Below are 15,000 nucleotides of genomic sequence, written 5' to 3'. Positions count from 1 at the left end.
CAGTCACTCTTAGCAATAACGTTCTCCCACAAAACATGAACCTGCCGAAGAACCAAATTTTAATTTTAAGATAGAACAACCACTGGCGATAAAATATTAATATTATCCCGGGAGAGGCTTCTGACCTATTTTGGCTCACTTGTGAAATATATATGAGGCATCTGCTGTAGCTCAGAGCTGGCAGTGGAATTGAACACATTGGTAAAATGGCAGTGAACTAACCACATGTGCTTGATGAGTGAAAGTTGCCAGAGGAGCAGAAGCTGAAGAATGCAAGTTCCTTCAAAGTTCTTCCTAGATTTGGGCTTTGCAGTGCTGGTGGGAAGGATGCCGGGGGGCTTAAGGGTACAGGCGAAGCCGAGATACGCACCAGGAGCACAGCCAGCAGAGATCTCTGTGAGCACAGAGAACTTTCTCACTGACTCACTTCTAGATCTCCACTGGGCCGCAGAATCAATTCCATATGCATTCATTATCAAGCATGCCTTCCACTTTCAAAATTGGCGTCACATGCATCTCCCTCTCTCCCTCCCTCTCTTTCTCTCCCTCCCTCTCTCCCTCCCTCTCTTTCTCTCCCTCTCTCCCTCTCTCCCTCCCTCTCTGTTTATTGCCTGCATACCCATTAGGTAGTTGATTTTAAACAGCTAAACACTCATTTGCATTACAAAGCTCTCTGAGTCTACAATGGTGAACACAGCCCTGTTGTAGAATAGCAAACACTTCTGCTCTCCAATAACACACCAGTTCACTCCCAAAGCTGAAGCACAAGCTGACTGTGGTGGGAATACCATTGAGGTTGTGTGTGTGTGTGTGTGTGTGTGTGTGTCTGTGTGTGTGTGTATGTGTGTGTGTGTGTGTGATTACTGAGAGAAAGGGAAGTTGTCTTGTCAAAGCTCTAAGGACTTATCTAGTTATCAGTGTGTGCAATCATGAAAAGGAAGGAAGTCGATAGCAAATAATATCTCTCTCTCTCTCTCTTTCTCTCTCTTTCTCTCTCTCTCTCTCTCTTTCTCTCCTTCAGCTTCCTTCTCTTCTGCTCTCTGTCCTCCCTGCCTTAAATGCCCTGAGTGTATTACATTAGTTTAACAACTTGGCTGTATTAAAGTCATCGACTTGACGTAGCTCTTTTCAAATGGCCACAGAAATAGCTCTTCCCTGAGCCAGCGAAACCCAGCTCTGGCTGCGTGGCTTCCTGTTAGTGCCCTGAGTGTCCACACAGCGATGCCTACCTTCAGACTCTGGGATTCTGGAAGCCTGATAATGTCCTGATAATATAATATCCCTCACAGGCGACGGCTTTTCAGACGAGCACCAGAGCTACAGCAATGCAAAGAAAATTCCCTGCTTAGAATTTAGCCATGTAATAGGTAGTACTTTAAGATTATTTTCAAAAGAGGTTCTTCGTAAAACCTCTGCTTAAAAGATCCCTTTTGGATCCCTGACTGGTTCCTCCAAGAACTATTATTGGTTCTTCAGGTTCTTCAGTAGTAAATCGTAAATCCATATGTACTGGAAGTACAGGAGGAATCGGACTAATCCAGGCACAAGGTCCAAACATTTGGGTTTATACTGTTACTCAGGGCCTTTAACACAATCACAATGTTGTTACATTTATAAATGAGGAGTAATTGCTTTCCGGAAAAAAAACCAAACAGTTAATTTAAAACTTAAAACGTTATATTATCATTATTATTATTATTATTACTTGACTTGCATGTCAGACTTCCATATCTGCCTGCGTGTCAGATTGCCCAGGCTGACTGCAGTGTGACAGGTGCTGTGTGTATAACGGTTCTGAGAGCTCTGAAATGCTGTTGCGCTCTCGTCTTGCTCTAGAGCAGAGTTGTGGTTTCCTTTAAACGTTACACGCATCAAAGAACAACCCAACACCACCTCACTGCCTCCGACTGACATGTTTTGCCTTTCTCTGCTTTTCCCCCTCAGTTGTGTTTATGGATTGTGTGTTTACAAGTTTGACTTTCCCCCCCTTGGTTTTGTTTTGCTGAAATTTTCACAGCTTGCAAAACAGCTGCAGATTTCCTTTAAGCTTACACTGTTATTTTTGGCCTGTAGTAAACAACTGGGCAAAAAGTAGAGATAAAATATATATATAAATAAATAAATTAATTAATTAATTAATTAAATAATTAATTTAAAAAAAAAAAATAATAAAAAAAAAAAAATATATATATATATATATATATATATATATATATATATATATATATATATACAATAACAATACTGTAATGAGATAATGTAAGAGAGAAACAATATGCAGCATTGCACAAATTGAAATTTTTCTGAATGGTGGAGTGACACCTAAAACATGAAACACGTCTGTTCATGGAAACACAAACACATTCTAAATACTGGCTGTGTTTGAATATTAAAAGATATGGTGACTAAACTGATTTTCCATGAGGTTCCACCATGCTGTGGCTGAGAAGAGGCTGCAGAGAGAGAGAGAGCGAGGGAGAGAGAGAGGGAGAGAGAGAGAGAGAGAGAGAGAGAGAGAGAGAGAGAGAGAGAGAGAGAGAACAGAAGGCAAGGATCACTACACACATCCATGATTCACCTGCTCTAGGACATGGCTATTATCAGACACATGGGATGGAGCAAGAAAAAGATGACCCAATGTTCTGGCACACACACACACACACACACACACACACACACACACACACACACACACACACACACACACACACACACAGATAGAAGCACACACGGATGTTAAAGTGAATACACCTCTTTGTACATATGTTGCCTTTAACAACTTGTAAAACCTTCTGGTTCACTCCAATATTAAACCACAACCCTAGAACACAAATGCAGCAATCCCCATATATTGTAGTGATTGAAACACATTTTATTTGATGTCTGCCAACAAGCCAACACACGTCTGTGTGAGTGTGCATACACACGACACAAGCTTTACTCCACTGAATGGGGGGTTGTACTCTGACTGGCTGGCCTGTGTCATGTGACTGGGGAGTGGGCGTGGTCTTGGATGACTAGCCAAGCCCAGCTGCCGTTACAAGCTGTCTGTAACTGTGTGAGAGAGAGAGAGAGAGAGAGAGAGAGAGAGAGAGAGAGAAGACGCAAGCGCATAGAGTGAGTCTGCTAAAGAAGGGTGAGTCATTTATCTGTTCTCCATGTTTCTCCATGTTTCTCTTTTCACTCCATGTGTGCTGCATGTTCTTTCTGATTTTTCATGCATTTCCTGTTCAGACGTGTGTGTGTGTGTGTGTGTGTATGTGAGTGAGTGAGTGTGTGTGTGTGTGTGTGTGTATGTGAGTGAGTGAGTGTGTGTGTGTGTTTGTGTGAATGAGTGAGTGTGTGTGTGAGTGAGTGAGTGTTTGTGTGTGTGTGTGTGTGTTTGTGTGTGTGTGTGTGTGTGTGTGTGTATGTTATCTCAGGTATCCCAGCTGGGTTTTTGTGAGAGTGACGAGTAAAGGGGGCAGGGGAAAATTTGGCCAGAGTTTATTGAGCATTGTGTTTCGGTCACAACACACACCCTCCTCCCGTGCACACTCACTCACTCACACACAAACACAAACACACACACATCCCCCACCTCCCCAACATACACTTTCATTCTCTTCATCTTTCTTTCCAGCACACACACACACACACACACACACACACACACACACACACACACACACACACTAGAACAGATGAGCTCCGCTGAAGGGATTGACCCCTCTTCCTCCCTCGTTCCTTTCTCTCTCTCTCTCTCTGTCTTTTGTCACTCTCCAGAAACACATGGAGGCTGCTCTAGCTCTTCACTCTGATTCTGGTGGATTTTGTAAACTGATCTAGGTTTCCTTGCTTTATTTTCTGTCTTACGAGTTCACTTTAAGTTTGATTAACTGCTCCATGTTCTTCTTACAGCAAAAATAGTTTACTAACCCTGTGGTTTTTGCCGAGTTCCATACACATTTGTGCATTTCTATAAGTGTGTACATGCGTGTATGAGACTGTGAGCACCTATGTGCATGCATGTCTTTGAGTGTGTGAGCGTGTGTGAGTAGACATCAGGTGTGTGACCACTCTCATACTGTGATTGTTTCTCTGTTCTGCTTTACCACGTACCAGCAGAAATATTCCTCCAGTAGTGCTAAAGTCACAAAGGTCTGTGGTTAAGGGTTTTTCTTTCTCCCTCAGCCAGGTTCTTTGTACCTTATTTTCTCTTCCGCTGTCCTCCCGGTGCTTCCGTAACCAACCCCATCCTTATCCCCGTCGTTTACGTGTGACAGTGGAATGCCTGTCATCTTGTCTCCTGTGTGAACGATGACCACATTCTCCTCTTGGCCTGAGCATCTCATGGCAGAAGTGTCCACCCTGTTCCGGCATACCTTATTCCCCACAGAGCTTTGCTGGAATGCTAATCCAGCATACTTGACCCTAACATTCAGAAGTTTCTGAAGATCTTGATTATAGGACTAACAATGGCAGTACCCTGCAGGGAGTCAGATATCCATGGGCAGGACTGAGTACCCTGTTCTACAGATGTGGTCGCATGTCTCCATTTAAGATGTTAAAAGTCCAGCTAATGTCTTGATTATGCTAATAGTAGGACTGTCTCATAAGTCTTTACAGACAGCTCCTCTGCTCAAATACACACCAGGGCTCTGTTGGTTTGCCCTTTCTGTCTTGACGTTGGAAAGAGTGACCGTGCTCATCTGAAACCAGCTCCCTTGTGCCTCCTGTAATGCTCACTGAGAAAGTGAGCCTCAGTCTCGGAGGAAGTGTCACCTCCAGTTCGAGTGATTTTCTGAATTGCATGTCTCATTGAGATTTTAGAATGTAATTTAAAATAGAAGAACTATTTTAAGACCTGACTATATCATTGTGTTGAAGGAATACTTCACCCAAAAAACAAAGCTTGCTGAGAGGGAATGTAACGTAGTAGTGGGTAGTTTGTCTCTGTTTAGAAGGTGATGCTAACACTGTTAACTACATTAGTCTTATTGGCTGAAGTGTTTCTTTAACATTTAATGCTGAAGAAAAAACTGTACATTTTTCTTACATAGACTTTAAAAGATTGGTCTTGCTTGTTTCTGTGCCGTATTCACTTGGCTACAAGATTCTGTGTGTGTGTATGTGTGTGTGTGTGTGTGTGTGTGTGTGTGTGTGTGCGTCCTCGTTCACACTTGAATGTCGTTGTAAAGCCACAAACACTCCAGCAGTTGAACTGACCTCGAAGCGTCGCTTTGTTTTTGTCGGTTCTATTTCATTCATACGGCTTAGAAATCTCCCAGCCGAAGCCTGGCTAGTGTGGAGGCAGCTGGAGAGAGCTGAACTGACTAGTATACCTAGTGTGTGTTATCAGGCAGGTAGACAGAGGATGAAAGGTCATTGGAGGATAATAAGTAGAAACTGTCTAAGTGTAGGAAAGCTGATGTTTAAGAGATTCTCACACAGCTCGCTGATGTGGTCAGAACTGTAGTGTGCCTGCCAAGTCATCTCTAATCTAAATTGTCCATTTCCCTCTAGACTGCCCCCTTTACCCAGCTCTGAAGAAGATTCAGTTGCCGTAATTGGAAGGTTTTGATTTTAGCCAATGATAATTAAATTAAACGTCGCCATTCAGTTTTGGTGAATTCATAAAAGCGTTACAATGCAGACAGATCTGAAGGGGCACGGCACTCCACAGTTGCGTAGGGCCTCAGAAGGAGCTGAGTTATTTAACTGGCTGACAGGGCCGATGGTCAGAACAGCGCTCTGCTTATAAAAGGTCGTAACAGGGTCACACACACTTCACCCCACAGGACCTTTGAACGAATTCCTTCATTAATGGCAGTAACAGAACATTGTCCATTGTTACCCACCCTGCAGTGTAAACGTTTAGGTTGTCACCATGTTCTCTGTCAGCGGTGATGACGCTGAACACCCTGTCACTGCCTCTGTCTGTCATGTGATCTCCTTTCTAGAAGGTTCCTGGCAGAAGCCCCATCCCTCAACATCTGCTTTAGTGACATGTGGTGTCAAAGGTCACGTTCTGCATGGGAGGGAGGTTAGATGAAGTAGAGTTTCCTCTCCTCCCCCCTTTCAAGTCAATTCAAATGTTAACGGCAGTGTGGTCATGCTAACGTCTGACCAGTGCAGTCCTGGACCCATTCAATTTACTTTTAACAAATAGATGTTTTAATAGCTTGTCATTGTTCCTCTTAGTGGTTTATGTAATGTTTAGCACTATAGAGTATGGTTCTCTAATTTTGTTGTACTCATGCACAATTTAAATAAAGCATTCCAATTCCAATTCTAATTCAAACTTTACTTGTGCTGTGATGTGCACGGACAGCCTCACCCCTTCATGGTTTGGCATCTGTGAGCTGTATCGCAGTGAAGCTTTGCTGCAGAGATTGCATATTACTGTTAACTTCTGTTAACTTATTAAGTGTGGAATAATTTGAAATGAGTGCCACTGGCAGTTAAGTTCAAGTTCAAGTTTGGTTTATTCGTCACATACATAGTCATACACAGTATAACGCGCAGTGAAATGGTGGAGAGTGCTCTGTCCAAACTGAGGAAGAGAACCAGGGGTGCAGTTAAAGTATATTAGTTATTACTTTAATAACTGAAGTTAAATAATATTTATATTACCACAGTCATGATGCAGGGTATGTGTGTATATATCTGCACACATGGTTATGCTTACTTACCATGTTACTGTTGTATGTCTTTGAATGAGCCACAGTGTTTTTGTCACTAATTTTAGATATGAGAATATAAAAATAAACAAAACATATCGTCACACAGAGCTCACATTTCCTCTATTACCTGTAGTTCCCCATCACGGGCATTATGCCTATGGATCTGAATATAGATCTGAACATGGATTTGTGCTCCGGGCGCTGGGAGTCAAATGTAAACACACCTTCACTGCAGGTGCATTGTACGCGCTCTGCTCACACGTCTCGGACCCTCCTATGCATCTGGAACGCATGTAATCCAGACACGCTGAAACTCAGAGGATGGTTTCGCTCTGTTGGGACACATCTGCCCGCTCTCCTGAAACACGCCATGTAATTCGAACCTTTGTATATCTTTTTGAGAGAGAGAGAGAGAGAGAGAGAGAGAGAGAGAGAGAGAGAGAGAAAGAGCGAGAGCGAGTGCGAGCACGTGGGAAACATTTAGGAACACTTTCTTCTCCAAATGTGCTCAGAGAACTGGGGAAACAACCTGTGGCAGTCAAACAGACTGGTAACTGGGGGAATTATTTTACCTTATTTTATCTTTGGAATATGCAGTTCTGGGATTTTAGGCATCACTCTAGAATGTAATCTGCCCGAAATTGTTGGGACGGACCAGATGCTAATTGTTACATCATAAACAGAGCTCTCACTTATTAGACAGTGTGCAGGTTGGTTGACTTGGAAGTGTGAGATCCCAAATCCTGAACGTCCCAAGCGTTCGAACGCTGGGTCTCTCACAACCCAGTCACACCTGTCGGAGCCCTAAAGCACTACTACACGTTCCAGTTAGCGGGTGGTACTTATATAGTCATAGTTGACCATTAGAAGGTGCATACACCAGCTTGTGGAGCGGCGTGTGGATCAGTCCTCTAAGCCCCGGGCCCGGAGTCCAGCCCTGCCGCGCTCGCCACGAACGCAGTGGGGAAATTGCATGTTTGCGGCAATTAAATGGTTTCCCGGCTTCCCTCTGGCTGAATGGTTTCTGGAAGAGCTTGGACATGCTTTAGAGAGGGACTCCCAGGCCCGTGTCCTGCCGGGAGAGGTAGGGTTTCTGGGGAAGGGAAGCAGCGCTCCGCTATGCTTCACGAACCTCAGGGAACGGCTGCAAAAACAAAACAAACAAACAAAAACAGAAATAGGAACTGTGGAACACTGCATTTAGGCCGGAGGGCTCACGACTGAGATTGTTTCTGATTTTACCATAAACCTGGCAAGATTTATGTATCTGTTTTCATCATCACTGTTCCTTGGTTAGTTTATTTAAATGTACATTTAGATTTTACACACAGGTAGGGTTAGAAGAGCTGTCCCTATGTCACCTTCTTCCTTTTTTTGCAAGTGTACACTAAGCTTTCTTTCTAGGAGAAAGCAAATATGTAAAGTTGTGTGTGTGTGTGTGTGTGTGTGTGTGTGTGTGTGTGTGTGTGTGTGTGTGTGTGTGTCAGGTGCAGCGGTAAGCTTATCATTTCCTGTTTACACTAACGCACACGCATATGGAGGATACATTTTATATGCCAGAGAACGTACAGTTTTCATTATGGCTCATTACAGCAGGTACGACCACATATGCATGTTCACACACTCAGGACATAAGTGTGTCGTTATATGTCGCTCTGGACAAAGCCCCTCCAAACAGCATCTCTACATGTAAGGCAGCCATTGTACTCCAGTGCCTGTTGAATTCTGACAAATGCCCTGTAATGAGGTACTGATTAGGTGATTAGCTGAACCAAATCTTATTTAATGAGTAATATGGATATCTGGTGAACAGCACAGGAACACAGCATACAACACAGGAAAGCTGGGAGTGAAACTTGGGGTTATTCTACTAAATATTTATTTCTCTTCTCAAGTTAAAATATGAGTATGTGTGAATGTGTGTGTGCATATTCAAGGCTGTGTGCGTGCGTGTGTGTGTGTGTGCGTGTGCATGTGTGTGTGTGTGTGTGTGTGTGTGTGTGTGTGTGTGTGTGTGTGAACCCTTGCTTTAGCTGTTTCTGCTTCTCTGCTCTCTGCTCTTCTGTATCGTCCTGACTGTACAGGTTTCAGAACTTCCCGGAGTGTTCGTGATCACAGTGTGTAACCCCAGCTCACTCCTGCAGAGTAAACCTCAAACATGGACTTGCTATTCTTCTCATTCTCAGCATGTGATGCTAAATTTCCAGACATAGCTCTTACCAGTGCAAACGTGCTTGGTTGTGTTTGTGTCTTAACTGAGGCTTGTGTTAAAGTAGTTCCAGTGATTCCCCACGCAGTGGTCCGACACATCCTTATTTAGCCGGTCGACAGGTTACTCAGCAGGCAAACCTTACTGATATAGTTGTGGAACTTAAAGTATTTGACTGTTCTGTGAGAGGTTGGTGATGCTTATAGTGTCTCTTGACATTTAGTACGTCGGGTTTGAAGAGATTCGATCACGTCATTGCATATGACTTCGCATCCAGACTTGTGTTGAGTGCGTTTCAGCAGTTTTGCATGTTCATGCGTGTATTTGTGTGTCTCTGTGCATGTGTGTGTGTGTGTGTGTGTGTGTGTGGATGTGTGTGTGTGCGTGTGGATGGATCTGGTGGCTGGCTTTGCTTAGGAAGGTGAACTTGAGTGCTTGTGAAACGCCTTCAGCGGCTGCACCATGCAGAGAACACAACACTCCATCCAATAAATATCCTCCTGCCCTGCACACATTGATCCTATCATACCACGCTCTTATCCATTCTCACAAACAAGACCTGCCTGAACTTTCAGACGAATATTTAGATTTTGCTGTCACCTAAAACTTTTAAAACTGAGACAGAAGTTTGAATAATTTCTTCTCATTCTCTCTCTCTCTCTCTCTCTCTCTTTCTCTCTCGTTCTCTTTCTTTATTTCTGCCTCTTTTTCCTTCACTTTCTGTGGTGTGTGTGTGTGTGTGTGTGTGTATGTATTTGCATCGATTTGCATTTAAACCGATTTTACGCGACTTCACTATGAATCAACTCTTTGAGTCCTCTTGTTTTGAGTGCTGTGTGTGTGTGTGTGTGTGTGTGTGTGTGCGTTTGTCGGCAGATGGCTTCAACAGGTGCCGATGGCACATGCCCAGTGCCAGCCTGCCTCAGGGTTTTAGTCTTAATCCCAGTGGCCTCATGGCAGGTCTTTCTCCCAAGCCCGACAGCCCCTGCCGACCAGCTCACATTCATTCTAGCCTGGAATTTAGGCCAGAGAGGACAACTTTGTCATGGAACACCTTCTCCTGCTATTGCTGAACTGAAACTATATTTTATACACACATAGCGTACTTCTGTGTTGTGGGAATTTTAGTGCTCTGCTGCAAAATTCTGCTAAAAATGTCACATTAAAGGACCAACAAGTCAATTTCACTACAAAAAAAGTAACAAACAATAGTAGTAAAAGTGATTTTTTTTTTCTCTGTAAAGTGCAGCTCACATGCCATGAAGAAACAAATTGGTTTGTAGTCCTCAAATGAAGAAGTCTGTGCTGCACAGAGCAATAGACACATCTTAGGTTTTATTCATTTTATGACTAATGGTTTGTTGCTAAGATGATTAAATTTCACTTGGAGTTTGGGTGTTTTCTCCCTTTGCCCACGTGTGTATACAGTGTCCGTAGTGTATGTTATATTGTACTGCAGCCTAAGAACATGTTAGGAATGCCATGCTATGCTCTTTAAAGAATACCTCGCCTATAAAATACAGAGATGGCAAACAATGAATGGGAACTCTCCGGGTCAGTTAGCATTATGCTAATTAGGAATACTGAGTTCTGTTCTCACTTTTCCCCCTCCTGATTATTTTGGGGTGATTGAGGGAAAAGTGTCCACAGACTGAGAGACCACATCCCTCATGAGATGTCTGGGGGGCGGGGCTGACTCTGAGGTGGAGGCTGTGGGCGGGACTGACTGAGGTGGAGGCTGTGGGCGGGGCTGACACTGAGGTGGAGGCTGTGGGCGGGGCTGACTCTGAGGTGGAGGCTGTGGGCGGGGCTGACTCTGAGGTGGAGGCTGTAGGCGGGACTGACTGAGGTGGAGGCTGTGGGCGGGGCTGACTCTGTGGTGGAGGCTGTGGGTGGGGCTGACTCTGAGGTGGAGGCTGTGGGCGGGGCTGGCTCTGTGGTGGAGGCTGTGGGCGGGGCTGGCTCTGTGGTGGAGGCTGTGGGCGGGGCTGGCTCTGTGGTGGAGGCTGTGGGCGGGGCTGGCTCTGTGGTGGAGGCTGTGGGCGGGGCTGGCTCTGTGGTGGAGGCTGTGGGCGGGGCTGACTCTGAGGTGGAGGCTGTGGGCGGGGCTGACTCTGAGGTGAGGTGTAGGGGCCCTTGGTCTGGGCCAAACAGAAAAGTCCTGATGACCATCCAGTGAACTGCACAGTTCGAGTTGTACTGAGTGCCATGTACAAGTGTTTGCAACATTAAGTGTACAGTAAAGAGCCGTGGAGTTTTGATGCCTTACTAACCTACTCTACTGGCTAGGATGTAATCTGTGAGTACATTTACATTTACATTTATGCCATTCAGCAGACGCTCTTATCCGGAGCGACTTACAAAAGTGCTTTGTCATTTCCTCGTAGAATACATTCTAGCCAGTACAGTAGGTTCAAGTCCAAGATACCAACGATCTAGAATACTGTAGAAATACAGAGTGCTGATGACTAGAAGTACAAAATACATAAGGTCTATCTTAAACAATGATAAGTGTAATAAACAATAAGTGCTAGTTTGTTAAATGGCAAAGCACTTTTGTAAGTCACTCTGGAAAACAGCCTCTGCAAAATTTCGTAAATGTAAATATTATTTCTTTCTTTATTTTTATTATATTTTGCTTTGCAGTTGTTGTAGCAGCTATTATTCTCACAAAGAGTTTGTATCTATTTATGTGTGTGTGCGTGTGTGTGTGTGTGTGTGTGTGTGTGTGAAGGGGGGTGCTCTCTCATGGAGTGTGTCTCACTCTTATGACAGGAAATGGCTTGCTGAGTGAAGGAAGTTAGCACTATTTCCTGAATACTGTGATAGTGAAGAAAGCCTGCAGAGCACCCACACACGCGCACACACACACACACACACAAGCACACAGTCTTGTTTACTATCCTTGTAGGGACCTTCCATTGACATGATTACTGGATCTAATTAACACCTACACTTGACCGCAACCTTAATCTCAGTAACCAAAAGGACAGTTTCTTTTAGTTTTTCAAATGAAAGTAAAAATGTTAGATGCAGGGACATTTGGTTCCTACGGAGATAATATAAACATGTACACTCACGCACACACACACATTATTTATTTGTGTCTGTATCAGTATCTCTTTGAGATACACAGAGAGACACCAAAAAGATGGAGATGTACATTTCTGTGTAGAATATTCTTCACTGAAGGACGTAGTGCTGGCATACAGCTCATGCAGCTTCCTATCAGACTTGTAGCAGCTCATCAACTACGTAACGATTGGAACAACTCTCACGGCGAGCACGCTTAGGCTCGTGTGAAAGTGGCGTCATCGCTTGAACTGGTATGAACAGGTCACCCACCTGGAGTGCTAGTGAAGTTTGTCCTCCCCTCTTTAGCATGTGCATGATGCGATTTATGACATGCGATGTTTTGATTGGTGGTGGGTGTCGGATCGTCCTCCTGCCGGGGGAGGTAATAAGTGACATCACAAAGGAAAATGAATGAGCTATGTTCCTGTCTGCAAAGGTCAGCGGCTGCTGTACGTACTGGAGGGCTGACCACAGCAGCGGAGTGTGTGAGTTTAGTCTGGCTCTTTGGGATCTGGCCTCTCTCTCGCTCTCTCGTTCACTCTCTCTTTCTATCTTTTTCTCTCTCGCCCTGTCTCTCTTTCTCGTTCTCTCTCTCTCATTCTTGTTTTTAGTGTCTAGACAGACATATGGAGGAAGTCCCAGCTTGTAAAAAAGCTTTGTTTTTCTCTCTCTCTCTCTCTCTCTCTCTCTCTGTCAGGCTCTCTCTCTCTTTGTTAGGTAAGGGTTGTGAAATAGCACTGCTCTGGATGGAATGGAGTACTAGCGTCTACATGTTTCCCCCTCATGTCTCGAGTTTTTGCACTCTGCCACCAGGCTGTGACCATGTCGAAACTCAAAGCCCAAATCCCGGCTTTCTTCTGTATTTGTAGGTGCTGATTCGGAGATTTTGGCAAGGATTTATTTCTATTTAATTATCTCTCAAGTGTGAGTTGCTACCAGTTCCCACTATCTAAATCTCCCCTATTGTGTGGTACTTTGTCAGCTATAAATTGTTTGTTTACTTAGCGGTTCTAGTCTTTGCTGTTTGGATTATCTGGATTTGACGCTGGATTTGATTTACCCACTGCAAAGATATTCATCTGAGCACTGAATCAACATTTCAGGGTTTGATTTTTAGATGTTGGGGAAACACAGTGCGGGATGAGGTTTTTCTCCCTGTGGCCAAAATGGCAACGTAGCTCTGTCACTGCAGGGTTCAGAGCACACAGCCCTGGAGTTCTGGTTCACCTGCCAGGAGTTCCACTCAGACAGTGTTGCAAGAATGTCACACTGGGCACTAAACACTAAATTGTGCAGAGCATGTGGGTACCTGAAGTCCAGGGATTGTCCTTCAAACAGTTAAAACAGAAAAAACCTGTAATAGAGTTTAGTACACAGGTTTGAGGATCACTGAAGATGCGTGTGAAGCCTACGCGAGTGTATCACCTACTGACATCCGTCAAAGCTGTCTCACTCCACCACCAGGGTCAGAGATCATCAGCAGTTTCTACGGCAACATGGCAGACGCAGCAAAAACAGCACAGCAGCCTCAGCCGGTGGGGCGGGGCGAAAAGGCAGGGGCGGAGTTTGGCTACGTGGGAGTCGACTCTGTCCTGGAGCAGATGAGGAGGAAGGCTATGAAACAGGGGTTTGAGCTCAACATCATGGCAGTGGGTGAGTGGAGCCAGCCGGGCAGCACACACAATTACCGACAGCACACACTAACGGGATCATGTGCTTCTGCTCACCCCAGCCCCGTCTGCCCGCTATAAGCTGACTCATGGCTAGTTGTCTATCTTAAGCCCTAGCCAACCGTGCGATGGGTGCGCACTGGTGTGCGTCAGCCCGTGCTCACAGTTCAGTGGCTTAATGACTAGCTGGAGTTTGGGTGGGCGCCAGCCTCGCGTGGGATAGCGGTGGATGTCATAAGGCACTTCGCTCTGCGTTCGATGTAGGTGAAGCAGAGCAAACTCAATGCCTGAGGTGTACTGTTGCACTGAGGTACACTGTTTCCAAAAACTGTGTGTGTGTGTGTCTGTGTGTGTACAGTGAAGCCGGAAGAAGAGGTGATGAGATTATAGCCACACACAGAATGGAGGAAATGAGGGACTATGTTCAGTCTCACACAAACACACACACACACACACACACACACACACACACACACACACACACACACACACACACACCAACCCTAACCCACACTACTGTTGGGAATCAGGCATAGTGCAAAGAATATAAATAACAAATCTGAATAAATGAATGTTATTTGTAAATGTAATGATTTGTTATTTATGTCTGTACTGCTGTAGCGTGATGGCTGCACTGGTCTATTCCTTCCTGTGTGTGTTTATGTCTGTTTATACATGTGTGTGTACAGGTCAGAGCGGGCTGGGTAAATCCACACTGATCAACACTCTGTTCAAGTCTAAAGTGAGCCGGAGGTCTGTGAAGCCTGATGATGAGGAGAGGATTCCCAAAACCATCGAGATCAAATCCATCAGTCATGGTAAACACACACACACACACACACACATGCACTGACACACAGACACACACGCGCGCACACACATATATATATATATATATATATATATATATATATATATATATATATATATATATATATATATATATATATACTGGAACGAATAGATAGAGACAGGTTTATATTCAGATATTCGTATGATATAATTGTTTATTATATAACTGCTGATGAGCAGCACAGTACTAGTCTGTGGCATACTTAGTTCATGTGCACTGTTGTAACTCTGTGTGTGTGTGTGTGTGTGTGTGTGTGTGTGCATTGTAGATATTGAAGAGAAAGGGGTGAGGATGAAACTAACAGTAATTGATACACCAGGATTTGGAGACCAGATCAACAATGAGAACTGGTAACAGCATTCCCTCCACTACTCTTACACACCACACGGCATTACCTTGCTTTGTGCTCACTGTGTGTGTGCGTGCGTGTGTTCTCCCTGTAGTTGGCAGCCCATTATGAAGTTCATTAATGAGCAGTATGAGCAGTACCTACAGGAGGAGATCAACATTAACAGGAAGAAACGCATC

General features: G+C 44.4%; 1 protein-coding gene across 5 annotated transcripts in view; it reads left to right on the top strand.

Annotated features, from left to right (window-relative positions):
* Window positions 1-15,000, top strand: part of septin9b (septin 9b) — a 43,984-nt gene that overhangs the window by 22,094 nt on the left and 6,890 nt on the right. For 2 of the 5 annotated variants that reach the window (XM_027012321.3, XM_027012322.3), the window contains 4 exons: window positions 13,414-13,602; window positions 14,309-14,437; window positions 14,741-14,822; window positions 14,916-15,000. The exon at window positions 14,916-15,000 is cut by the window's right edge and continues 53 nt beyond it. In XM_027012321.3, coding sequence (XP_026868122.2) covers window positions 13,414-13,602; window positions 14,309-14,437; window positions 14,741-14,822; window positions 14,916-15,000 — 485 coding nt within the window. Of the gene's footprint in view, window positions 1-3,022; window positions 3,137-11,451; window positions 12,435-13,413; window positions 13,603-14,308; window positions 14,438-14,740; window positions 14,823-14,915 lie in introns of those variants that run through there. The other 3 variants (XM_027012323.3, XM_081710666.1, XM_081710665.1) reach the window with 3 other exon arrangements.

This window comes from Electrophorus electricus, chromosome 3 (assembly GCF_041902795.1).
Source record: "Electrophorus electricus isolate QZ-2024a chromosome 3, ASM4190279v1, whole genome shotgun sequence".
Taxonomy (NCBI): Eukaryota; Metazoa; Chordata; class Actinopteri; order Gymnotiformes; family Gymnotidae; genus Electrophorus; species Electrophorus electricus.
The sequence above is the reverse complement of the archived record's forward strand: the minus strand, read 5'-3'. Positions and strand labels throughout refer to the sequence as shown.